The following is a 25,798-nucleotide window of genomic DNA, read 5'->3' as shown; positions in this document are numbered from 1 at the left end:
AGTGTGACTATATTTGAATAAATATTTTGAATAAAATGACTGGTCAAAGTTAGAATTAAAAAAATCAAATCAACGACCTGTAATTTGGAACAGATAGAGTAGTTTTCTATTGAAAATGTGAGAATCATCCCGCCCAACCATGATTAACTTTTTCTATCTCATCATCGGTAGCCGCTGCACTGCGCTTGATGGAAACGAGCAAGTGGCACTCCACGCACTGATAAGATATGGCTCTCGCTCGGAGCTCCATACGGCTAGGCACACTAAGTGTTTTCTATTCTACTTATACACCAAGCAAGCTACCTTTAATTAAGGAGATCGAGAGTTGGCTAGCTTCCTAGAGAGAGAGAGAGAGAGAGAGAGAGATGCATGATATGGAGTCTCTCCCTGTGCCCAGCGTTCAGGCGATGGTGGCGGCCACCGGTGGAGCCCATGTGCCGCCAAGGTATCTCCGGCCAGAGGTGGCCGCCGATGCTGTGGCTAGCGAAGGCGAGGCCGCGATACCCATCATTGACTTTGAGAGGCTGCTGCTGGAGGAGGAGGCGGCGGCGGCGGCGGCGGCTTCTTGTCGCGTTGAATCTGCACGCCTCCATGCGGCCTGCCAGGAGTGGGGCTTCTTCCAGGTTGGTCCGATCGCTCTGCCTCCCTTCTGCTGGTACTGCTAGTTGCATCTCATAAATTAACCACGGATCTGAACAGCAAATCTGGCGTCGTGTCTGCACTGCAGCTCATAAACCACGGAGTTCCGGATGACGTCATCCAGGGGATGAAGGCCAACATTGAAGCATTCTTTGGGTTGCCTGCAGAGACGAAGCAGCAGTTTGCTCAGGAACGAGGCCAGCTGGAGGGCTACGGTCAGCTGTTCGTGGTGTCGGAGGATCAGAAGCTGGACTGGGCTGACATCCTCTATCTGAATACGCAGCCGCCTGAGCACCGGAACACGAGATTCTGGCCTGACAAGCCCGATACCTTGAGGTATTCATCCATCTATTACTGTTACTATGTATATATGTATATGTGCGTACATACTACATACATACATATAGATACATACGTATATGTATGTGTTATAGATATGGATTACTCCATCCGTTCCAAATTATAAGACATCCCAAGAATCTTAGAGAGTCAAAGAAATTCCAAATTTGACCAATATTATAGAGAGAAATATAAAGATTTATGATATCAAATTGATGTACTATGAAAATATAATTAATAAAGAATCTAACGGTACTTAGTTTATATAATAAATGTTATTATTCTATTATGTAAATTTGGTCAAACGTAAAAAACTTTGACTCTTCAAGATTGTTGGAATGTCTTATAATTTGGAACGGATGGAGTAATTGGATCTATGCCATTACAATTATCACGTCTCGAAAATACACCATTACTATTCGTGATATAGGGAGCATGCCATTACAATTTCATACTTCCTGGACTTTACGTACCCTTTCAATGTGTTTCTTAAAATTTGTTGACCAAAATACTCTCGGTCTTCGTCTTCCTCTCATCCCCTCTCTCCTCTCTACCATGTTCCATGGCGTCCGGCTCCTACTCCGCCAGCTCGCCGCCTCCATTCGCACATCACAACGCGGCCGTCCTCTCCTCTCCCTTGCCCGCGGCGCAGTGCTGGGCTTGCGCGCCGCCCGCGTGGCAGACCGGCGGCGAGCCGGGCGTGGGAGGAGCAGTGGCAGCAGCAGGTGGCGGTTGGGGGCGCAGGCGGAGCGGTGATGGTAGGCAGCGCGAGCCAGCGGTCGACAGGATGGGAGAGAAATGAGATGGTGGTGGGAGGTTGAAGACGAGGGCATTTTGGTCCAAAGTTTTTCATAAACCTATCGGTATGCAATGGCATATCTCCAATAAGTGTGAAATTGCAATGACATGCTCCTATATCACGAATAGTAATGATATATTTTCAAAACATGACAAACATGACAATTGTAATTGCATAGATCAAATTAATCCAAACTATAAATATATACAGGTCGACACTGGACGCATATTCTGCTGCCGTAAAGACTGTAGCGGATCGCCTTCTGGCTATTATGTCCAGCAACCTCGGGTTGCCACCGGAGGTGGTTGCTAGCAGATGCAGCGGTGGCGGAATGCAGTCGGTGAGGATCAACTACTATCCTCCCTGCGCCGAGGCAGACAAGGTTGTGGGCTTCTCCCCACACTCGGACGCTGATCTCCTCACCCTGGTCCTGCAAGTGAACCAGGTCCAAGGTCTGCAGGTAAAGCGCCAAGATGGTACCTGGGTTCCTGTGCGGCCTCTGGATGGCGCTTTTGTTGTCAACGTTGGAGACATTCTTCAGGTATCCCGTTGCACTGCATTGCATTCTTCCTTGAGGACGTATCTTGTTAATTGGATCCATACTATTATAATTTTCAAAGTTATAAAATCTACAATTGCAATTCAAATATTTTGAAACTTGCCATTATAAATCTCCATCTACCTGATTCTTGTCATTTTCTACATCTTATGGGTGTCTAGATCCACTCTCAGGCCACTATAGGCATACACATCTTCCGTATAGACCAAAACACCCTTATTTTTCTTCTCTCTCCACTCGTCGACATGTGGGCCTCACCAGTCAGCTTCTCCTCCAACCTCCAGCCATCCTCCACCACACAACCACTAATCTCAACAATATCTTGACTGCTCGACAGAGCTCTACCTTGCTGCCGCTAGTGGCCGACCCCCAGCTCACCTCCTACCCGGCCGCCGCCGCCGCCATGTTCATATGCGGCTCCAGCGGAAACCACCGCGTTTGTGCCCCTCTCCGGCCCCTGGACGGCAGTGGGGCCTCGCCTTCGTGTCGCCTCCCAAGGCCTCCTAGTGCGCGCACTTTCCCTCTTCCCGAGCCCCGACGACACGCTCCAGCCCTCCCTCTCTCCTATCTGCGCAGGCTGCTACGAAGACCTCAACTCCACCTTCGCCTCATCGGAGTCCTCGCCCAAGGTCACGCCTCCCACCTTCACAAGCCGGTCAAAAACTCCGCGCTTGCTGCTGCCTGGAAGCTGCTCAACGAAAATCCCAACAAGAAGTTAGTACCGCCTTACTGGTTAACAGAGCCAAATTGACCCCCGGGCCCATTCCCCACGGATCCCTAATCCCCTATGGGCCCGTGGGGATGGAAAAGCAGAGGCGCAGCGGCGATGGCACGCTCGGTGGCGGGGTGGATGAACACGAGGCGGCGGCGGGACGCGAGGTGGAGCGGCAGCGTGCGGGACGAGAGGCGGCGGCGGCGGGTGGGAAGCGAGGCGGCAGCGGCGAGACGGACGCTAGGAGGCGGCGGCGGATGGGGAGGCGCGAGGCGGAGGGCGAGACGCGAGGCGGAGGTGGCGATGGGCCAGGCTCGAGCGGGACACGACGGCGTGAGGCTGAGGACGGGAGGAGCAACGGGCAGCGGATGATGGGTCACAATTAGTGGTGATTTTGATGGGCTGGGCCTTACTGGACTTCTTCTTTTTTTGGTTTTTCGAGGCTCCACGGGTCCAAATTACTCCTCGAACCCGCCCCGCTAGATTTCGGGGCCCAGCCCCGTTAACCTAGCAGGAGGATTTTCAGCCCCGAGCCCATTAGCCCGTTGCCATCCTGACTTGTTGGGTACAACATTGTCCTTGCTATGTGCTCCATGCAGGGTGATGACGAGGGATTTGAGAAGCTTCTCAAGGAGATCAGTGTGCAAGCTAGAGCCACCCCGTACTGCGCCCGCTGTGTGGTGCATTGTGTGGTGGAGGATGGCCGGAGGTTGAAGAAAAAGCTGACTTGTGGGGGGCACATGTCAGCAAGGAGAGAGAGAGAGAGAAATAATAGGGGTGTTTTGGTCCATACCGAAGACATGTATGCTTACAGTAGTCTGACTGTGAGCCTAGATATCCAGACGTAGAAAATGGCAAGGATCAGGTTGATGAATTATAATGGCATGTTTCAGAATAGATAAATTGTAATGATAAATCTCAGAACTTTAAAAATTTGCTGATGGATGATGCTGGATGGATTTATTGACAATGCGAATGCATGCAATGCAACAAGCAGATCTTCACAAATGGAAGGTACCGGAGCATAGAGCACCGTGCCGTGATCAACGCGGAGAGCGCGCGCCTGTCCGTTGCAGCATTCCACTCACCGAACATCCATGCCACGATTGGCCCTCTTCTAACAGTGACAGACGGTGGACCACCAGAGCTTCATGAGGCTCTTCTTCTCTGCCAAGCTGGAGGGCAAGAGCTTCTTGCAACGGATGAAGCTCGATCTTGACACAGCTAGCAACAGCAGCAGCACCTGAGTACTGCCGCAATTTCTTCTTCTCTATCGCATTGCTTTGCTTGCTATAAACACATGTCGTCATTGCATTGGGTCTGTCTCTGTAGTCAACATTACATTTTATGCACGAGATGAACAATTAATCAATCTGCTTACCAGATAAGTGATTATTTGGTGAATAACAGAGTCAACAAGTTTCGACTTTTATACCCCTGCTTGCAGGGAGAGTGCTTCTCTTTGCATGAACAACAGTCACCAAGTTTCAACTTTTATATGTTGTCGGTCTAATACGAATACAAATGTGGATTGAATACTAGTGCACATTGCTACTGCAGCGATTCGTCCTTGGCGGCACAATAGATTAAGACAACTAGATATAAAATGCCTCAAGAGACAGGTACATATATCGATCATTTTCCCCCTTGATTGCAGCTTTCTGAACACGCAGCCAAAAGACCTCGCTCGATACACTACCAATGGAAATCAGGTGCCAAGAAGAGAAATAATGATTGACCACTATACATCAACTTCTGTATATGCAAATCCTAAGATACATCATTTTTCATTTGGCAATTTGATAAGAACAGAATATTTCTAGCGAGATACCACCTCCAATCTCACAGATAAGTTGTGTTCGTTGGTTATCCGAAGTCAACTATTCTAAACTTAAATTATAAAGTCTTCCTATGTGTTGAGTTCTGATATTTAAAAATGGCATGAGTGGATTTGCATTTCATAATATTAATCAAAGACTCAAAGTTGTATTTTGGAGACCCCAAAAAATGCCACTTATTTGTGACTGAGGGGACTATGTTGCATTACACAAATATGAAGGAGATGGACTCTCCCAGAAACATTAAGCAAAAGACAATAGCATGAAGTAACTAAAGGGGGGGTGGGGGAGAATGGGACTATGGCTAGCAAGAAAGTAAAGCAGATAATGTTTGTTATTTGAAGGTACCTGAAGAAGATAACTGTGAAGCCAATCCAACGTTTGACGAAAAGAATTTGCTAAGATGTCAACAATGGTCAATCCCTGAGCAAGATTTTATATATATATATATATATATATATATATATATATAATCTCAGAAATACACACGCTAACATCAGACAAAATACATCAGATGATAACATAACAATCGAAAATATACTATACCCTGTTGATCAAGGAAAACTTACCTGTGACTCAAAAGAACAAAGGTAGTCCTGAATAAGCTTAAGGTTGTTTATAAGTTTTCGATGATCCTGAGTAACATCAGAAAATAGCATAACAGTCAGATACTACTTGCATGAGGTAAAAAAATTGAAGGTAGGCCAATAAATTCACCACTTATTAGGAATAATTGTACCGCGCATCAACCTATTGTCGCATACAGTTATCCCCATAGGACTCATACAACTTCAAGGTGCAACCTTGCGAGACAGGTGGACACAAATCGTGAAGTATCTTCCATGTAGTACCCTCTATGACTAAGCTAGGTGACTGAGACATCATACAAGCATTGCAGATAAATAACCACTGGCAGCATAGCTGTATGATATTAGCTGTCAGGCAAGTATCACCGTTCACCATGCAATATTTCCTCCCATGGAAAACAACTATATTTTATGTCAAGTACAATTTCTTTTCAGCATACAGGCTGCACAAAAAATTCAAAGAAATAACAGTTTGCCAATTGTATGTGTACCAAAGCTTTCACAGAGGCATAGATACCTGAGGAAGGCAATTATCTCTGAAAGCTCTAGTGGCTATCCATTCCTCTAACAATGCCTGAACACAGCAACAAAGCAAATCAGAACAGGAGATACAACATGAATCAATAATCCATGTAACTAGAGTGTAGAAGTGATCCTTGACAAATGTGCCCACATATCAGCAACTCTCAATCAAAAGGTATGTCCAGCCAGTGGGCTTTTGCATTGGTAGCTTCCAAAGGAGGTCAGTAACAATAAACTTTAATCATTTACATGGGCGGTTCTTAGTCCTGTTATGTATTCAATAAATACAACTGGTATTTCAAAGACATTAGAAACCAAAAGCATGTTAAACCAGTGAGAGAACAGACCTTGTGATCAAAATCAGACATCCTCAGCACAATTGGAACAACTATAGGTTCAGCGGCAGGTTTGTCTTTCTTGGCGGTGTTATTCTTCGGTTGGCCCAAATCTTTGTGCCCATCACCTACAATGCATAGATAACAGTGGCTTCTTCTGAGTGCAACAGCAAAATTCACATAGTCACTTGGCACCTAGCATAGTACAGTCCTCTAAAAACTTGAGAGGTACTTAAAATTTTGTTCTTTGCTTCCTTATTTCGATTGTCCTATTTAGAATGCGCCCACACTTCAAAGAAAGATTATGCTCATCTTATGCTAGTCTGAATATGGATACTTGAGCACTCAAGTGCTCTTCAAACTTATTGGTGTTGCAAGTAAAGACATATTGACCACATACTAATGACAAATTAATGCAGATTTCCTTTTCACTTACTTTCATCTTTGGGATTTTTTTCTTGAGAATGTGCAGAATCATGAGTAACAGTTTCGTGGCTCTCAACATAAGATAACCCTTCACTGATTCTACCTTTCTCCAGTGTGTAGTCCTTGCTTTTGACAAAATTTTCATTTTCCTTTGTGGGACTTATTCTGTCCTCTGCCAGTCCATTTTTGGATTGATGTTCTGTCTTCCTTTGTACAGAGATGCCTGAATTTTCAGAATCTGGTATCGTTTTCCCCATCCTGGAATTATCATCTCTCTTTTCCTCATCCATAAGATAAATGCTTGGATCCAAATGTATTCCCTGAAGTGAGATACAATCAAACATAAGATATGATTTATCTATGCATATGGCGCCATATTAACAGGTGTACATTATAAATCTATTAGAGTATATTTGGTAGTTGTAGATATACGTATCGTAGACTGTCATATGTATCACGGGGAGCCTTGCCCCCCAAGTCATGTACTCTCATATATACTGGCCGAGGCCTCAATACAATACATCCACAACATTATACGCATCTCTTCCCTCCTACATGGTATCACGAGATTAGGGTTTCAGATCCTGACCTAAACCTTTCCGCTGCCTCTCCTTGTGCCCCTGCCTTCTGCGCGCCGCCGGTCGTCGCCCACAGCATCCATCAAGGGCGCCCCCTCGAAAGCCTCCTAGCGCCCCCCCCCCCCCCCCCGCCCCCGGGAGGTCGCCCATGACCTCCGCCGGGGGCAGCGCCCTCCTTCCGCGGTGGACCCATCTAGTCCGCCGCTGTATCGCGTCAAGCAGCAGCAGATCGAGCGTACCTCGCCATCCGCCACGAAACCCGTCGATGATGAACCATCCCGCGTTGTTGTGGTGGCAACCGCGGCCTCTCTACGATCTTCCCCGTGCTGCCGTGGCGGCGGCAAGGGCCTTCGCATGGTGTGCCAAGTCGGCGGCGGTGGATTACCTAGCGGCGCCACCACTCCACCCCGTCGCCTCTCTCCTCCACGGTTGGATCGCCGCTCGCCCCTCCGTCGTCCCGGCGGGATCCGTTGTCCCCAGGAATCACGTCGCCCGTCCAGGCGGAACCCCCTGCCGTTCAGCGGCATCCGCCTGCGGGAGCCCTCCACCGCCGCTGGTCCGAGCTCGCCGCTCCAGTGTGATCTGCGGCTCCGCCCCATCTCCCATCCACACCACCGCCGGATGCACCCTCCCCTCGATTCTTTCTCCCTCTCTCTTGCCCTGTGTGTTGACCGTCGTGGGCAGAGAGAAAAGAGAGGATAAGGGTGAGGGCACACATTCCTGCTATGTGCACCCTGGAGCTCTACGCGAAGAATTGATGCGGCATCATTTTGTTTCGCCCGATCAAAGATCGGTATTGCGTTGATCGTTGTCCTCGTGCCTCTACTTCGACGTCGGCATCGACTTCACTGGCCTCCTCTTCCTCTCCGACCCTGCGCCATGGCAAGATGGCCGGCTGTAAGGATCGATGGACCAAGAGGGGGGGTGAATTGGGCCTTTTTCAAAATTCTAAAGCAATAAAACAACCTTAACCTATGCAAGGCTAGTAAGGCTCAATTCACCAACCGGCTAAACAAAGCAAACTACACAAGCTAACAAAGATATGAAACTAAGCAAGGTAGAGCTAAGCTATGATCTCTAAGGTCAAGCACATGAAAGAAGGCATGAAAGTAAGTGCTTGAAATGAAAGAGAGTGCAAGAGACAACCGGATTTTTCCCGTGGTGTCGATGTGTTGGCACACACCCCTAATCCACGTTGTGACACTCACTAAGAGTCTTGTCACCTCCCATGTCACCGAGACTTGGGCGCTCACTAAGAGTCTCCGTTCACCATCCCGGCGTGGTGGAGCTCAAGCCACGTACAATCTTCTTCTCCGGGCTCCCACAATCCTTGGCAAGCTCCGCGAGAAACACTTCGATCACCAAGATCGTCTAGGTGCTGCCAAACACCAAGAGTAACAAGTTCCTAAGCCTTCACTTGACCTACACTCAGTTGGCCCTAGCTCAAGCACACTTGCTACACTTGCAATGGATGAGTTCTTCAAGGTTGAAACACAAACTAAGCACTAGATCTTCTCTCTTTTGCTCAAAGCTCTATCTCTTCTTCTCAAGGGTGGCCTCAGGTTTTCAAGGTGTCAAAGGCAACTGAAATGAACCAGGGGGTACCCTTATATAGAGTGGAGGAGGTCACATAGCCGTTGGAGGTTTTCTGCAGAAAAACCGTGACCACCGGAAGAACCGACGGTATAGAAAATATGGGCATCGGTTCAACCGGTCTCTCTGTGTCAAAGAAGTAGCGGTTGGAGTTCTGACACAGTATCCACGCTTGCGTCATTGCACCTGTGCATGCTCCGTAGGGGCATCGGTTCAACCGGTGCTGAAGAGGTTCGCTGATCAACTCAAACAAGCGTTCTGGAACAAAGTACATCCAATGCACCGGTGCTTTGTTTCTGAACCATCGGTTCAACCGGTGCTCAAGAGAAGTTGGAGTCCATCAAACATGCTCTCTGGAACAAAGGACTGTCATTGCACCGGTGCTTTGATTTCGGAGCGTCGGTTCAACCGGTGCTGAAGAGAGGTTGAAATCCATCAAAACATGCTCTCTGGAACAAAGGACTTTCATTGCACCGGTGCTTATCTTCTTGATCATCGGTTCAACCGGTGCTTTACTTGATATCTGCCTTCATCTAGAGAAGATGGACCGACAGGGCATCGGTCCTTCCGCCATGCATCGGATGCTCCGATGCTTGTGCACCGGTTCAACCGGTGCTACTGATTTTCTTTGTTTTCAGCTGTTTTGACTTGGATTCGAATGTGACTTTGATTGTTTCTTCTTCCAAGAGTTGTGTTGACTTCTATTGACCATCTTTTGCTGTTTTTTTGAGTGAGTGTGTAATATGTCTAGGGCCAACTCAAGTTTTGATCAAGCTACTAACTCATGAACCCCTCTTAATAGTGCGATCACTACAAAACTATAAAACCTATACTAATCTAAGTGTCCTTCTCAACCTTGTGACACTTAGGACTAGAAAGATCCTTAGCCTTGACAAATATAAGTTAAAAGCCGAGATCGCCTTTTTGAATGACCGAAATTGAGGGGCCTCTTTTGACATACGACCAAATGAGCTATAATGATCTATTAAGCTGCACAAACTCATTAGTCACAATAATGGTTGTCATTAATCACCGAAACATACCTTGAGGGCCTAGATGCTTACAATCTCCCCCTTTTTGGTGATTGATGACAACACAACCATAAATAACGAGAGAGCGAGAAAGATAAAGCAAGATAAACACAAGCGAACTCGAAAAGAAGGACCAAAGAGCTCAACGGCTCAAACGAAATTCATAGATATGTCTCAAAGCACGGCATACTCAAGCGACAAATGTACATATCCATGAATTAACACCAAATGTGATACAAAGAATCAAAGTCCTGATAACTACGAGCTCTCTCTCTAGCTCTACCCTCCCCCTAACTCTCTACCCTCCCCCTAACACCTCTCCCCCTTTGGCAACAAGGCACCAAAAAGGAAGGCGATCTAATCCTGAGCAGGAGAAGGCGGGGTCTTCCGGCTGGGTCCGGTGGAGAACTGAGTGGCGGAGTCGTCGGCGTCGTCGTCTGTCCAGTCGTCGTCGACCGAAGAAGACTTCTGCTCGACCGGAGTCGTCGGAGCAGCAGAAGTAGCTGGAGTAGCGGTAGAAGCTGGCGCGGCGACGATCGTGGAGTCCGTCGGAGGAGCAGACGTGACGGGAGTCAGGTCTGGCTGAGTGGGGCGCACGACAGACGGACGGAGCACCTCGGGCTGAGAAGGAGAGTCGAACGTGAGTGACTGAGCCGAGGGGTGCTGGAGCTGGTGTAGGATCTGCTGCTGTCTATGAAACTCTGCACGCTGCTCGGCTGTCCAGACACTAGGCTGTGGAGCAGGAACCGGGGCAGCAGTGGGGACAGGACTGGCAAACAACCCGGTCGGTAGAAGTGGTGACACTGGGAAAGATGACAAGGGTGTCTGCATGAAACCGCCAGCAGGTGGAGGAGGAGCAGTGGGGTCGAACTGGAGCTGCTGGGGTGTAGGGAGCTGAGGCTCTGGCAGTCCAGTGTGTCGGTACAGCTGACCGAAGCATCCCGAGAAGAAGGTAAACATCTGCTGCTGGATCTGGGACTGCTGCTGAAGCTGTAACCTCATGGCCTCCTGCTACTGTCGAATCCCCTCAAGCACCAGAGTCTGGGCCTCCTGCTGGCGAGCCTGCTCAGCCTGCATGCTCAGCTGAGCTGCTGCAAATCTGTCCTGCTGATCTGAGAGCCGAGTAAGAATAGCAGCGAGTGCATCTGGCTGAGTGACCTGAGCGGTGGAGACTGGAGGAGCGGGGGCTCGTGCTGCACCAGAAGATCCTGCCTCATCATCATGAGCTCCTCGAGGGACGGTAACAGTGGGAATGAAGTCCTCGTCATCCTCCGAGTCCTCTGAGTCAGTGATCAGGTAGTGTGGGAGCTGGGCCTCTGCAGCTGCTAGTGAAGCGTCCTCGGCTGCTGTCGGATCATCTGCAACTCTGCCCTCAGCCAAGAAACGCTCATCCAGAACCCGCTGTGCTCGGCGCTGGCCTCTCGAGCCACGACGACCGTCTCGAGGAGTAGCTGGTGAGTAAAAACTGAACTGTGTCCTCGAGTGCTCCAGCTCATCCATATGCTCATTCTGACTTAGCTGAGCCAGAATCCAACAGATCCAATGAGCAAACGGATGCCGACGGTGAACTGTCATGCCATCCAGAATCACATCCTCTAGCTCGCAGATAAAGAAGTCGACTAGGTCAAAGTCACGACCTGTCATGATATAAAGTAGAAGCCACTGCTGCAGAGCTGTGATCCCCTCGTTGTATCCAATCCGAAACAACAAGCTCTTCCTCAAGGCTAGATGGATAGTATGTGCCATGGGAGTCAGCCTGTCTGGAGTCCTCGGTGTGCCAGGCAGGAAGGGCTGCTGAAACAGAACACTGATCTCCTCATCAGATGGAACGTGAGACTCGTGAGGACGTCGAGGAGGTACCGTGCTGCCATAAGCCTGATAGTGTATGAAGTGTGGCTCCTCGGCAATCTGAACTCCAAGATAGGTAGCCAGTCGTGCTCGGGTCAAGCGATAGTGCCTTTCCTGGAACATGAAGTCTATAAACTGCCGGTCCTCCTCAATAAACAGAGTGGCGTAGAAGACTCGAACCCACTCTCGAACATACCTGGACCTCTCACTGAGTAGAGCAGGCAATCCAACATATCTCTCAAAGAGAGGAAGCACTGGAGTCCCACCTGCTGCTACACGCATAGCTACCCAGTGGAGCATCTTGTGCTCACTAATCTTGATGTCCAACTGGCAGTAGGTGTGGTAAAAAGACTCCTGAAGCAGAGTGTAAAAACGACGATCAACTCCGACATCCCTCTGCTCGGGAAACCACTGCTCTGGGGTCACATAACGCAATCTCTTGACCCTAGGTCCTGGAATACCCCTGAGATCGAACAACTCAACCTCGGGCAGCTCCTCACCACTGTCCTGACCACCTGTCTGAGTCTGACTGTCGGTGTGCTGCTGCGGTGCATGACCTGCTCCCCTCTGAGTGCCACCACCTCGAGTCCGTGGACGTGAGCGGGACTCAGGTGTGGCCTGAGCTGTCTGAGTATGTCCTGAGCGACGTAACTGCTGCTGTGGCTCCCCCTGAGCCTGAGGCTCTCTGATCCTGAGTGAGCCCTGCCTGTCAGCTGCATCTGCCACTGCCTCGGCCTGCTCTCGCTCGCGGTCCTCACGGGTACGCTTCTTCTTTTTCTGCACAACCATCTTGCTCTTGTCCTTCTTGTCACCAGCCATCTGACATAGAGTCAAAACAAAGATTTGATTTGAGCCTATGACGTGAAATCTAGTGGATAGCAGCCTTGATATCGATGACATGCTAAAAGATTTAACTATGTGAGCATGTGCAAAGATAGGTGACAGGATTCTTATGTGTGTGATCAAGGGAATGATATATGTAAACACATGTGCAAAGGATGATATACAAAGGAATTTCACTTTGCTACAAGATGTAAAGGTCATACCCTTGCAAATCAGGGAAGAAAACGAAGAAAGAACCTAAGAGGAAATTCCTCGAGCACCTTGAGAGCGCCTAAGCAAAGGGTGGATGGATCAAATCAATCTTGAATGCTTGAGCGTGGGAGGCTTAATCGGAGCAGGGGAGGCTGCACGTGTGTTGGAGTGTGCGTGCTGGCGCTGCAGGCGGCGGCGCAGAACTTGGATGGCGGCGGCCTGGTGGTTAGCGGCGCACAGGTGGTGCAGGCACGGCGCGGGCGCACGAGTGACTGCGGAGCAGCAGCGCGGAAGAGGTGGGGTCGCGCGCGGGCGGCGGCGCAGTGGAGAGCTTCGGGCGCGGCGGCAGCGTGGAGTGGCGAGCAGGCGGCGCGTGAGCGGCGGCGGCACGGTGTACGGGCGTGGGTGCAGGCGGCAGTTTTGCGAGGAGGAAGAGAAACAGGACTGAGACTAACGTGTGGGTCCGCGGAAAGATTAAGTGAAAACATAACGAGCGGGCCCGCCAACCCTAAGCACCGGAAGGTCCGATGGTGCAGAGAAAAGACCGTCGGTGTAATCACCGGTGTAAGTTTGACCAGATCTGAACGAGATTGAAACGTGGTCAGAAGGGCATCGGAAGATCCGCCACTGAGGCACCGGAACATCCGATGGGCGTCGGTGTATCTGCAGGAGTAAGGTCCAGAGGCTATGCAAGGCCCATTTACTCCACGCAGTAGCACCGGTTGAACCGATGCTGAAGCGTCGGTTCATCCGCCATACATCGGAAGCACCGGTGAGCCATCGGAGTAACGGCCGGAGGTTGTTCCAGAGGCGTTGCAGAAACCTAGCCACGAAGACTTAAGCACCGGTTGAACCGATGAAATGAAAAACACGGCGTCGGTTTAACCGGTGGTTAAAGAAATTTTCTGCTGAACTACAAACTCTACTTCTGATCCAAAAACTCAAAGCCAAAGCCATAAACACTCAGTTTTGGATCATTTTCGAGAGACAACCTCACCCCTCAAACACTCAAACTAAATGCTCGCAAGCTTTTATATTAACTTAGGCAAATTAAGAACCAAGCGAGGTTTAAACACAAAAACCAAATGTATGAGCCACTTTGCCTATGAACTTAGAGATTTAAACTTTAAGTTCGATAGGACGTGACTCAATAGGCATGAAAGCACAACATTGATCTTATCACTCTTGTGGAGATGATATATCATATTTAGCATGAATATCTTTCTCGAAGTGTGATTTGCTCCCTTGTGATGCTACTAACGTGATGCAATGCCAATGCAAAGCGTGAAATTAAACATGGATGCATTCTATATGACAAGCACATGCATTGCAAAATTTAAATCTATCTTGTCAAGTTTGAACCCTCGTCAAGCTTCTTCATGATGAACCATTCTTCATGCCATGAGCAAAACCAAGACCACCGGCTCATGCAAGACACATGTTCATCACTATCTTGACAAGGTTAGACAAGCCCCTAGCACATGTACATATGAAATGCATCTATATGACAAGGCAATTATATGACGTTAGAAGCATCTAGAACGTTAAGCTCACTCCTTAGCCTAACAAAAGTACTCTCGTCTAAAGGTTTTGTGAATATATCCGCCAATTGCTCCTCGGATCTCACACCTTGTAGAGATATATCTCCTTTGGCTTCGTGATCACGCAAGAAGTGATGGCGAATATCAATGTGCTTTGTGCGAGAGTGTTGAACCGGATTTTTGGCAATTTTTACGGCACTTTCATTATCACAAAGGAGCGGGATCCTATCTAGTTTCACACCAAAGTCCAAAAGGGTTTGCTTCATATATAGGATTTGGGCACAACATGCACCGGCCGCTATATATTCCGCTTCCGCGGTGGACAAAGCCACGAAATTTTGCTTCTTACTCGACCAAGAAACTAGAGAACGCCCAAGCAAGTGGCAACCCCCGGAGGTACTCTTGCGATCCACACGGCTTCCGGCAAAATCCGAATCCGAGTATCCCAAGAGATCTAAACTAGCGCCTTTGGGGTACCACAAGCCTATGCTAGGGGTGTGCTTGAGATACCGAAGGATCCTATTCACAGCCGAAAGGTGTGACTCCTTTGGGTTAGCTTGAAAGCGGGCACACAAGCACACACTAAACATTATATCGGGCCTAGATGCGGTAAGGTAAAGTAAAGACCCTATCATTGAACGATAGAGGGATTGATCAACCGGTTTACCGTCCACATCCAAGTCAAGATGCCCATTGGTTGCCATGGGTGTCTTGATTGGCTTGCACTCATCCATCTTGAACTTCTTCAAGATATCTTTAGTATATTTTTCTTGATGGATGAATGTCCCTTCCTTCATTTGTTTGACTTGAAAACCAAGGAAGAAGGTCAATTCGCCAATCATGGACATCTCGAATTCCCTAGACATCATGGTAGCAAACTCATGGCTTAGTAAATCATTAGTTGAGCCAAAGATAATATCGTCAACATAAATTTGACAAATGAAAAGATCCCCGTTGACGTCTTTTGTGAACAACGTGGTGTCCACCCTCCCGATCTTGAAGCCTTGCATGATTAGGAAGTCACGAAGCCTCTCATACCAAGCCCTTGGAGCTTGTTTGAGCCCATAGAGTGCCTTGTGCAATCTATAAACATGGTTAGGATTCCTCGGATCTTCAAACCCGGGAGGTTGCTCAACATAAACAAGTTCGTTAATAACGCCATTTAAGAATGCACTTTTCACATCCATTTGATACAACTTAATGTTATGATGTGAAGAGTAAGCAAGAAGGATACGGATAGCTTCAAGTCTTGCGACCGGAGCAAAAGTTTCACCAAAATCCAAACCTTCGACTTGAGAGAACCCTTTTGCCACAAGTCTTGCTTTGTTGCGTATCACCACCCCATGTTCATCTTGCTTGTTTCGAAAGACCCACTTGGTGCCGATGATGTTCTTGTCTTTCGGAGGAGCTTCGAGGACCCAAACTTCATTGCGGGTGAAGTTGTTCAACTCATCTTGCATGGCCATCACCCAATCCGAGTCCTCAAGCGCTTCCTCTATGCTAGTGGGTTCAATACAAGAAACAAACGAGTGATATTCGCAAAATGAAGCATGTTTAGAGCGAGTTCTTACTTCTTTTGATGGACTACCAATGATTTGACCAATTGGATGATCCTTGGAGATGCGACCATGCTTCACTAGCGGTACTTGCGTGGATGCTTGTTGGGGTGGATCATGTGTGACTTGTGCTTGTGGTGGAACACTTTGCTCTTCTTGTTCTTGAACTCGGGGTGTTGGCGTTGGCACATCTTCTTGAGGTTGTGTATCATCTTTTTCTTGATCTTCATCCATTTGGGGCGCCGTGGAGGTGCTTGGTGTAGATGAGGAAGGTCCTCCCCCTTGATCATTGCCTTCACGCACCTCTTCAGGCTTGATATCCCCAATGGACATATTTTTCAAAGCTTCATCAATCTCCTCATCACCTACATTTTCATAGCCAACAACCTCCTCTTGGGAGCCATTAGATTCATCAAACTCCACATCACATGTTTCTTCAACTAACCCGGAGGTTTGATTGAATACTCTATATGCTTTGGAGTTTGATGCATAACCAAGAAAGAAACCTTCATCACATCTACTTTCAAACTTACCGAGCCTTTTCTTCTTGTAGATGAAGCATTTGCAACCAAAGACTCGAAAGTATGATATATTTGGTTTCTTCCCGGTGATGAGCTCATATGGAGTTTTCTTGAGGAGTCGGTGAGGATACACTCGGTTGGATGCATGACACGCCGTGTTGATTGCTTCCGCCCAAAACTTCTCGGACGTGCCATAATCATCCAACATTGCTCTTGCTAGGGTGATGAGTGTCTTGTTCTTTCTTTCCACCACTTCATTTTGTTGAGGCGTGTAGGTGGCAGAAAACTCATGCTTGATGCCCTCTTCATCGCACCATTCTTCAATCTTCATGTTCTTGAACTCGGTGCCGTTGTCACTCCGGATCTTCACAATTGGGGAGTTGTACTCCCTTTGAGCTCTTCTTGCAAATGTCTTGAAGAGTTCCGGAGTTTCACCCTTATCGCCTAGAAACATAACCCAAGTGTAACGTGAAAAATCATCAACGATTACTAGGCAATAGAGGTTACCACCAATGCTCTTGTATGTAGTTGGACCAAAGAGATCCATGTGAAGTAGCTCGAGCGGCTTGGAGGTAGACAACATCGTCTTGATGGGATGATGTGTTGCAACTTGCTTCCCGGCTTGACATGCTTTACATAGCTTGTTCTTGTCAAACGTGACATCCTTCAAGCCGGTGATCATCCCTCTCTTGTGGGCTTTCTTGAGGTTGCTCATGCCAATATGAGCAATTCTTCTATGCCAAAGCCACCCAAGAGAAGACTTGGTGAAGAGGCATGTCATGGTGCTTGTTTGCTTTGAAGAGAAGTCCACTAAATAGATGTTGCCATGCCTAAACCCCGTGAATACCATTGACTTGTCTTCTTCAAGAGTTACTACAACGCCATTCTTGTCAAAGGTACACGTTAGTCCAAGATCACACAATTGAGCAATAGAAATAAGATTAAAACTAAGTGCTTCTACAAACAAGACATTAGAAATTGATAAATCTTTAGAGATAGCTATTCTACCCAAACCTAAAACTTTTCCCCTTGAGTTATCACCATAGGTGACATGTTCATGATCGCCGGGGTCTTCAAGGGAGGTGAACATGCTATCATTGCCGGTCATGTGTTGAGAGCAACCGCTATCAAGTACCCAATGTTTTCCACCGGCTTTGTAGTTCACCTACACACATGAGAATTCACTTTTGAGTTTTGGGAACCCAAACAAGCTTTGGGCCTTGCACATGTGTGACAAGAGCTTTTGGGACCCAAAGTTGCTTGGGAAGCTTCTTCTTTGACTCCTTAGTGAGTTTGCCAATAAACTTGGCCTTCACCTTGCCCTTCACTTTACTCAAGAGAAAATGGTTATTTTGAAACATTGAAGAGTAATTCTTGGGTAAATTAGGAAGAGGACGTGATGGTAAAGTGCACTCCCTAGTGTGGTGCCCGGTGACTTGGCAATGTTGGCAATATGATCCAACTTCCTTGATGAAGCTAATCTTGATCTCCGGAGAAGGAGTAGTGCCTTGATTTGGCTCCGGAAATGAACCAAGACCTCTCTTGCCATAGTCACGTGCATTGTTGAAGAGAATTTCCTTGTGGATGTATTCTCCTCTTGAGAGCTTCTCCACACTACTCTTGAGGCTTGCCACTTGATCCATCAATTCCTTTTCCCTAGAAGGTACAAGCTTGGGCAAAGCATTAGTGGCATTTGCATTAATGAGTAGGTCATCACATGAAGTAGAAGCATTGACCTTCTCAATAGTTTCATGAGCAAAGTTCTCAAGACTTGGGTCAATTGCTTCATAGGCAAATTCAAGTTCTTGATATTTGTGAGCCAACTCCCTATGCTCTTGTTTAAGCTTTTTGTGGCTCTCTTCAACTTGCTTAGCAAGTACAAGTGACTCATTGTGTTTTTTGAGCAAGTCATTGTACTTGCCAAGCAAGTCGGAGTGGGCAAGCTCTAACTTGGCATGAGTGCTCTCAAGAATCTTGACTTTGCCCTTTTCCCTCTTGATGACGGATGTGTACTCATTAATGAGATTAGTGAATTCATAAGGATCAAGCTCTTCATCACTTTCATCTTCACTATCTACCTCACATACCTTGGTGTTACCTTTTGCCATAAGGCATATTGGAGGTGGAGGTAGTGATGGTTCTTCATTTGTGAGGGCGATGGTGACTATGTCTTCTTCATCACTTGAATCTTCGCTTGATGAGACATCGGTCACCCATTCTTGTTTTTCCACCAAGAAGCTTCTCTTGGTGTGCCCTTTCTTCTTTGGGAAGAGCTTGGTCTTCTTGTCATGGCTCTTCTTCTTCCCAAGCTTCTTATTCTTGTTCTTCTTCTCATCTTCTTCATCATCACTTGAATCATGGTGATGTTTGCCTTTGTTGTCCTTCTTCCTTTTGTCCGGCTTGGGGCAATCGGGAGAGATGTGGCCTTTTTCTCCACAATTATAGCAAGTTTTGTTCTTGACATCTCCCCATGGCCGGAACATTCTTCTTTTGGGGTCAAAGTTGAAACCCTTCTTGTTGATCTTGTCATTTAAGCGTGTGAACTTCCTCATCATGAGAGCAAGTTCTCCATCATCTTCTTCATCGGATGAGCTCTCATGATGATCCTCTTCTTCATTGCTTGAGCTTGATTCTTGCTTGACCATCTTGAGCTTGCGGGATTTGTTAGCCTTGGTTTTGAGAGCAATTGACTTGCTTGTTGTTGGCTCTTCGGTCATACCAAGGATACTCATTTCATGAGCGCGAATTTCGCCCACAAGCTCTCCCACTTCCATTGTATCAAGATTCTCCTTTTGAAGCATAGCATTGATAATGTTGTACTTGGGCTTCGGAAGGAGCATGAGAATCTTGCGGTTGATGGAGCCACTGTCAATTTTGGAAACTTCAAGAGCATTAATGTCCTTGACAATGACATTCAAGCGGGAATACATATCATTGCAATTTTCATGAGCAAGCATTTTAAAAGAATCATATTTTGCTCTAAACAAGTGATATTTTTGTTCACGGACTTTTGTGGAGCCTTCATGAATTTCAATTAGCTCTTTCCATATATCACTTGCTAAGTCCATGCCATTTACTCTAGCAAAGACTTCCTCACTAATGGCTTCGAAAATTGCATTTCTAGCCTTTGCATTCCATTTTAATTGCTCCGTGGTGGGAGTTCCGGTGAACCCGGTCTTTGTTGCCAACCACACTTCGGGGGCAATCGCATCAAGGTATGCGGCCATACAAACTTTCCAATAGGCAAAGTTCTTGCCCTCGAAGTGAGGCGGCGAACCTCCCATCTTGGCCATAGCTCTAGGCAGTGAAGCCTAATGATCCAAATGAGCAACGAGGCTCTGATACCAATTGTAAGGATCGATGGACCAAGAGGGGGGGTGAATTGGGCCTTTTTCAAAATTCTAAAGCAATAAAACAACCTTAACCTATGCAAGGCTAGTAAGGCTCAATTCACCAACCGGCTAAACAAAGCAAACTACACAAGCTAACAAAGATATGAAACTAAGCAAGGTAGAGCTAAGCTATGATCTCTAAGGTCAAGCACATGAAAGAAGGCATGAAAGTAAGTGCTTGAAATGAAAGAGAGTGCAAGAGACAACCGGATTTTTCCCGTGGTGTCGATGTGTTGGCACACACCCCTAATCCACGTTGTGACACTCACTAAGAGTCTTGTCACCTCCCATGTCACCGAGACTTGGGCGCTCACTAAGAGTCTCCGTTCACCATCCCGGCGTGGTGGAGCTCAAGCCACGTACAATCTTCTTCTCCGGGCTCCCACAATCCTTGGCAAGCTCCGCGAGAAACACTTCGATCACCAAGATCGTCTAGGTGCTGCCAAACACCAAGAGTAACAAGTTCCTAAGCCTTCACTTGACCTACACTCAGTTGGCCCTAGCTCAAGCACACTTGCTACACTTGCAATGGATGAGTTCTTCAAGGTTGAAACACAAACTAAGCACTAGATCTTCTCTCTTTTGCTCAAAGCTCTATCTCTTCTTCTCAAGGGTGGCCTCAGGTTTTCAAGGTGTCAAAGGCAACTGAAATGAACCAGGGGGTACCCTTATATAGAGTGGAGGAGGTCACATAGCCGTTGGAGGTTTTCTGCAGAAAAACCGTGACCACCGGAAGAACCGACGGTATAGAAAATATGGGCATCGGTTCAACCGGTCTCTCTGTGTCAAAGAAGTAGCGGTTGGAGTTCTGACACAGTATCCACGCTTGCGTCATTGCACCGGTGCATGCTCCGTAGGGGCATCGGTTCAACCGGTGCTGAAGAGGTTCGCTGATCAACTCAAACAAGCGTTCTGGAACAAAGTACATCCAATGCACCGGTGCTTTGTTTCTGAACCATCGGTTCAACCGGTGCTCAAGAGAAGTTGGAGTCCATCAAACATGCTCTCTGGAACAAAGGACTGTCATTGCACCGGTGCTTTGATTTCGGAGCGTCGGTTCAACCGGTGCTGAAGAGAGGTTGAAATCCATCAAAACATGCTCTCTGGAACAAAGGACTTTCATTGCACCGGTGCTTATCTTCTTGATCATCGGTTCAACCGGTGCTTTACTTGATATCTGCCTTCATCCAGAGAAGATGGACCGACAGGGCATCGGTCCTTCCGCCATGCATCAGATGCTCCGATGCTTGTGCACCGGTTCAACCGGTGCTACTGATTTTCTTTGTTTTCAGCTGTTTTGACTTGGATTCGAATGTGACTTTGATTGTTTCTTCTTCCAAGAGTTGTGTTGACTTCTATTGACCATCTTTTGCTGTTTTTTTGAGTGAGTGTGTAATATGTCTAGGGCCAACTCAAGTTTTGATCAAGCTACTAACTCATGAACCCCTCTTAATAGTGCGATCACTACAAAACTATAAAACCTATACTAACCTAAGTGTCCTTCTCAACCTTGTGACACTTAGGACTAGAAAGATCCTTAGCCTTGACAAATATAAGTTAAAAGCCGAGATCGCCTTTTTGAATGACCGAAATTGAGGGGCCACTTTTGACATACGACCAAATGAGCTATAATGATCTATTAAGCTGCACAAACTCATTAGTCACAATAATGGTTGTCATTAATCACCGAAACATACCTTGAGGGCCTAGATGCTTACACCGGCACCCTAGGGGGCGCTCGTTTGTGCCGCCGCCTCGTCCTCACGTCGACCTTCGCTGGCTCATCGTCGCCTCCATCGATTGGGATGCCTTCACCGACTTCACCCACCGACATCTTGCCTCATGCCACTCGATCTGATCAGCCGACGTGCGTGATCCACCGGCTCCCGCGACGTCCGTCCTCGTCGAGCGTGCCCCTTCACCGAGAACGGAGGGCTGCCGCTACGTCGCCTCTTAGGGAAGCAGTGGCGTCCCCACTGGTCTTCTCCGCCGTTGCTTCTTCACCGCCGCGCGACCACGTCCATGACCTCCTCGTTGACTACGCGTCGCTGCGCGCCCTGCGCGTATGGTCTTCCTCAAGCCGTTCGAGTTCTTCGTTGTCTCCTTCGAGCATCACCATCGTGTTGCCTGGATCGTCCGGCCTTGTGCTGGAAAATCCGGGATCTCCTCCTCGCTTCCTCTAGCACAACCGTCGCCAGCGTCGCCATCACATCTACTCCAAGCAACAACAGGCGTCGGCATCTTCTACCCCCGCCGTTCTTCTGCACCTGCGACCACCGTGGAGGCCTTCTCTGCTGGTCCCCATGGCGACGGCGTCTGGTTGTGCATCCTCCCTTGCACGGTATTGGCAACACTGGTGAGTGCCCATCGCCCCCGACGCGTTCCCGAGCCTGGCAAACCCGGGCATGTGTCGCACAATGGCTTGACTGCATCGACTTCGGTATCACTCTCTCTACGAATGCCTCGACGCATCGCCATCTTCATCTCCGGCGTCTTCTCCATTACGCCACCACCAGGGGCGAAGCCAGAACCTAGAACCACCGGGGTCGGCTCTGTTAAATACCGGGGTCAAACACGTGTATGAACAGTATTGAACAGTATTTTCCTTTGATTTGACGGATTTCGTCGGGGTCCGGCGACCCCAATGGCAGAGCGCAGCTTCTCCCCTGGCCACCACCATGGTGCCACCTCGTGCGCCCGCGGCTTCATGTGCGACTACCTCGTCTTTGGTAACCTCGACAGCTCTACGTCGACCACGGCTATCCTATGCACGGCATCTTCGACCATGGCTCCTCGCCCTCCAGCTCGGCTACCTCAACATCGGCACAAAGGGCTACCATCCGCATGAGTTACTCGCCGGTTTTCTCTCCAGTCGCAGCATCCGCACCATACCGACATTATGGCTGCGGGGGGTGTTAGTCCGTTAGCTCTTGCTTTCGGCTTCTTCTCCAGTCTCACCATCTGCAGTGCTCCCGCTGTGACTACGGGGGAGTATTAGAGTATATTTGGTAGTTATAGATATACATATCGTAGACTGCCATATGTATCCCGGGGAGCCTTGCCTCCCAAGTCATGTACTCTCATATATACCGGCCGAGGCCTCAATGCAATACATCCACAACATTATATGCATCTCTTCCCTCCTACAAAATCAATCATATCACATATGAATTGAACACATCAATGCTTTTTAGAAATTAAATTTACAATTTACTAGATAGGCAATACCTGCTGCCAAACAAATAAAAACACCAGTTTGTAAAAGACAACATTAGTATGCACAAAGGACCAATGCAGCACAAACATCCCACCAGATTTGTAGATGCATTAAACACATCAAGTGCTTGAAGGTGTCTGGTTTAGATTTACCACCATCCAAAAGAAACAAATTTAGGTGGCAACATGGTCCTGCCATCGCTACAAGAAATTAAATGTGAATGCCATGTTGTACAAATAATCATATGCACAGGAGAATTCACTCACAGAACAAGACGTATGCAGGACAATGCTTTAATCTACCTAGCACAACCATGTATCTAAGCCTCCATACTGATATAAACATACATAATTCTCTTTTCTAGATATTATTTCTTGGTAATCATGCTCTCATGTACACAGTTTTTTTAATGCATAACCATGTCTTTTTTTTTCTTTCCAGGAAAAAAAAGCAAGATAGTCTGTGTGTGTCTCGCATCCTCTATCCATAGTCCATACATGCTTGCATCCATGAAACGCTGGAAACAACAAAGATCATAGTACGGTAGGGTGGTCTTTTGTGTGGTAGGGCTTGGAGAAACATATGAGTGCAGTATTGAAATTTATCATGACACAAGGCCCCATACCTCAATAATAATTGGCTTCCCATCTTTCATGGCCTTCTTCAAATCGCCAGCCAAACCTAGCAAAAGGTAGTACAAAGTACGGAGCCTAAGTTATAAAGTAACCAAGAGAAATCAATGGAGTGATTATAGCTAGGTTTGTCCAGATAAAATGTCAATGACATTTGCCGAACAGAATACCTTTTCTATCATAAAACACTGCATACCTTTGCGTACAACTTTGCATTCTTTGCAGAATTCAGTGATAAGCTCTTCGAGAGAATTAAAATCACGAGCCCAAACAGGAATAGAAGTAAGTAATGCACTGCATGTGTTAATTTATATGTCCAAATTCGAATCACGAGCGGTCCACAAATATTTGGAAAGACTGAAAAAATAAGAGGCAACTTACTCCGTTGATGTCCGCAGCAGCTCATACACCATGTCTGTCTGCATGTTATAGTCAGTAAAAATGGTAATCAAGATGAACAAGGGTAGTGAAGCAAAGCATACGAGACATGAGTGATGAAGTGGCGAAGATAACTAAACCTGTAAAACATTAGGCAAATTGAGCCTCTGAGCAAGTTGCGTAGCGATTGTTGATTTTCCAGTACAGGCAGTTCCACACACTAATATTACCAGTGGTACTCTTTGATGATGGAACCTGCATGCGGTCAGGGATAAGCGCAGCAAAAACATGTTATTTGAATGCCGCTGAAGTAAGAGAGAAGAAGAGTTCGCTTAAATTACTAGGCATAGGTGCATAGCAGAGTACCTTGTCATCATTTTATAGCGATTTATATAGTCCTCCCCGTATCCACGTTTCTCCATAAGCTGTGGAAGAAAGGAAGAGAAGTTGGGGTTATCAGTTGAGAAAGTAGTATGCAGCAGGTATTGATTCCCTGGAAGCAGGAAGGTGCCTAACCTTGAATAGATTAGCCTCTAGATCAGTCTGGGAACTGCAAAATGGTGAAGTCCGGGAGTTGAACAAAGGATGAGTCGACAAGATTATTAGAAGGCTAGCATGAAAACAGGATAGATGGTGGGGAGGTGCAACATGCATAGCATAACCTTGAGAGCGCAGCAGAATGAGAAGGGCATAAAGGTGATGAGAAACAAGGTATAGTGGTAGTCCATACACATCAAGGAGGCTGTTGTCGACATGCAGCTTCTTGAGCTCAAGGGCGATCTTGATGGCGACATGATTAGGAATCTACATGCATGACAAGTAATATGTGTTAATAATGTTAAAACAAACAAAGGGGGGCAAAAGAGTTAATAAGGAAAGATTGGACCTTTGTGACGGTGAGCATCCTGCTGAGGAGGAACCTGGAGAGGATGTAGTAGTGGTCGGCGTTCTCCCCGAGCCAGACCTTGACCTTGACGAAGTCGTACTTGGAGGAGGCGTTGCGGGACGGGAGCGCCTGCGTGGCGGAGGAAGCGGCGGCATCATCGCGGTCGGGCGGCGGGTCGGGATCGACGAGTGCGGGTGATGGTGTTTGGCCCAGCTCCAGCAGCTGCTGCATCGCGCGGGGTAGGGGTCGGAGAATGGGATCGATGCGAATGCGATGTGGTGGATCGATCGATCGATCGGAGAAGAAGAGAGAGGAAGAGGAAGAATCCTCCCTTCGCTTGAGTGGCTCCGCCTCTGCCTCCGGCTGGCTGCTTGGGTAAGCGGAGTGGGTTGGCCCCGACCTCTTGTCTTGTGTGATGGGCTGGGCCTTCCTTCTGTGACGGGCTGGGTCTAATCAGATGTGATCCTTACAGTTTTTATTTATTAAATAAACCTTCCAATTCTACTACTATGTTTTAGATAAAATTTCCCAGCGACAAAAATCAGAAATCAGAAATCCAAAAAGGAACAGGGAAGAAGATTCTTCCCTGGTCGCATTGCTGTTGCTGCTCAACAAATAGTGCAGTCTGTTTTTTTTTTTGAGAAAATAGTGCAGTCTGCTAGGTTCCAACACAGACAGAGTCGCAGAGGGCACATGGCATCCACGACTCCCGACAGAGACTCGTGCAGGATCGAGGTGGACATGCACAGAGCCTTAGCTTGCTGATGAACTGATCGATGAGAAGTTTATTTGTATTTTATTATTCTTTTTTCAAAAAAATTAAAATCGTCTTTT

The 25,798-nt window shown here is 47.5% G+C and overlaps 1 protein-coding gene and 1 pseudogene across 4 annotated transcripts; one reads left to right on the top strand and one right to left on the bottom strand.

The window, feature by feature from the left end:
* Nucleotides 1-186: 186 nt before the first annotated feature.
* LOC120647640 lies at nucleotides 187-4,474 on the top strand (annotated as a pseudogene). Its single transcript, XR_005664851.1, has 4 exons — nucleotides 187-623; nucleotides 728-975; nucleotides 1,988-2,318; nucleotides 4,046-4,474. The product of XR_005664851.1 is annotated as a 2-oxoglutarate-dependent dioxygenase 11-like (transcript).
* LOC120647638 lies at nucleotides 4,419-25,333 on the bottom strand. 3 transcript variants are annotated; one of them, XM_039924503.1, is made up of 14 exons: nucleotides 24,965-25,330; nucleotides 24,809-24,882; nucleotides 24,595-24,628; nucleotides 24,445-24,503; nucleotides 24,219-24,333; nucleotides 24,082-24,119; nucleotides 23,897-23,994; nucleotides 23,694-23,749; nucleotides 6,767-7,076; nucleotides 6,343-6,458; nucleotides 5,991-6,047; nucleotides 5,456-5,521; nucleotides 5,235-5,309; nucleotides 4,419-4,743 (listed from the first exon to the last, which is right to left on the bottom strand). In XM_039924503.1, the coding sequence occupies exons 1-14, from the start codon at nucleotides 25,193-25,195 to the stop codon at nucleotides 4,684-4,686; spliced, it is 1,389 nt and encodes a 462-aa protein (XP_039780437.1). In that variant the 5' UTR covers nucleotides 25,196-25,330; the 3' UTR covers nucleotides 4,419-4,683. The 3 variants fall into 3 exon arrangements, with proteins under 3 accessions (XP_039780437.1, XP_039780438.1, XP_039780439.1); XM_039924504.1 differs by having other exon boundaries at nucleotides 4,423-4,743; nucleotides 23,897-23,941; nucleotides 24,082-24,115; nucleotides 24,965-25,329; XM_039924505.1 differs by lacking the exon at nucleotides 5,235-5,309 and having other exon boundaries at nucleotides 4,423-4,743; nucleotides 24,965-25,333.
* Between the last annotated feature and the right edge of the window lie 465 nt (nucleotides 25,334-25,798).

This window comes from Panicum virgatum, chromosome 9K (assembly GCF_016808335.1).
Source record: "Panicum virgatum strain AP13 chromosome 9K, P.virgatum_v5, whole genome shotgun sequence".
NCBI lineage: Eukaryota > Viridiplantae > Streptophyta > Magnoliopsida > Poales > Poaceae > Panicum > Panicum virgatum.
Note: the sequence above shows the minus strand (reverse complement) of the source record. Positions and strands in the feature narration are given on the sequence as shown.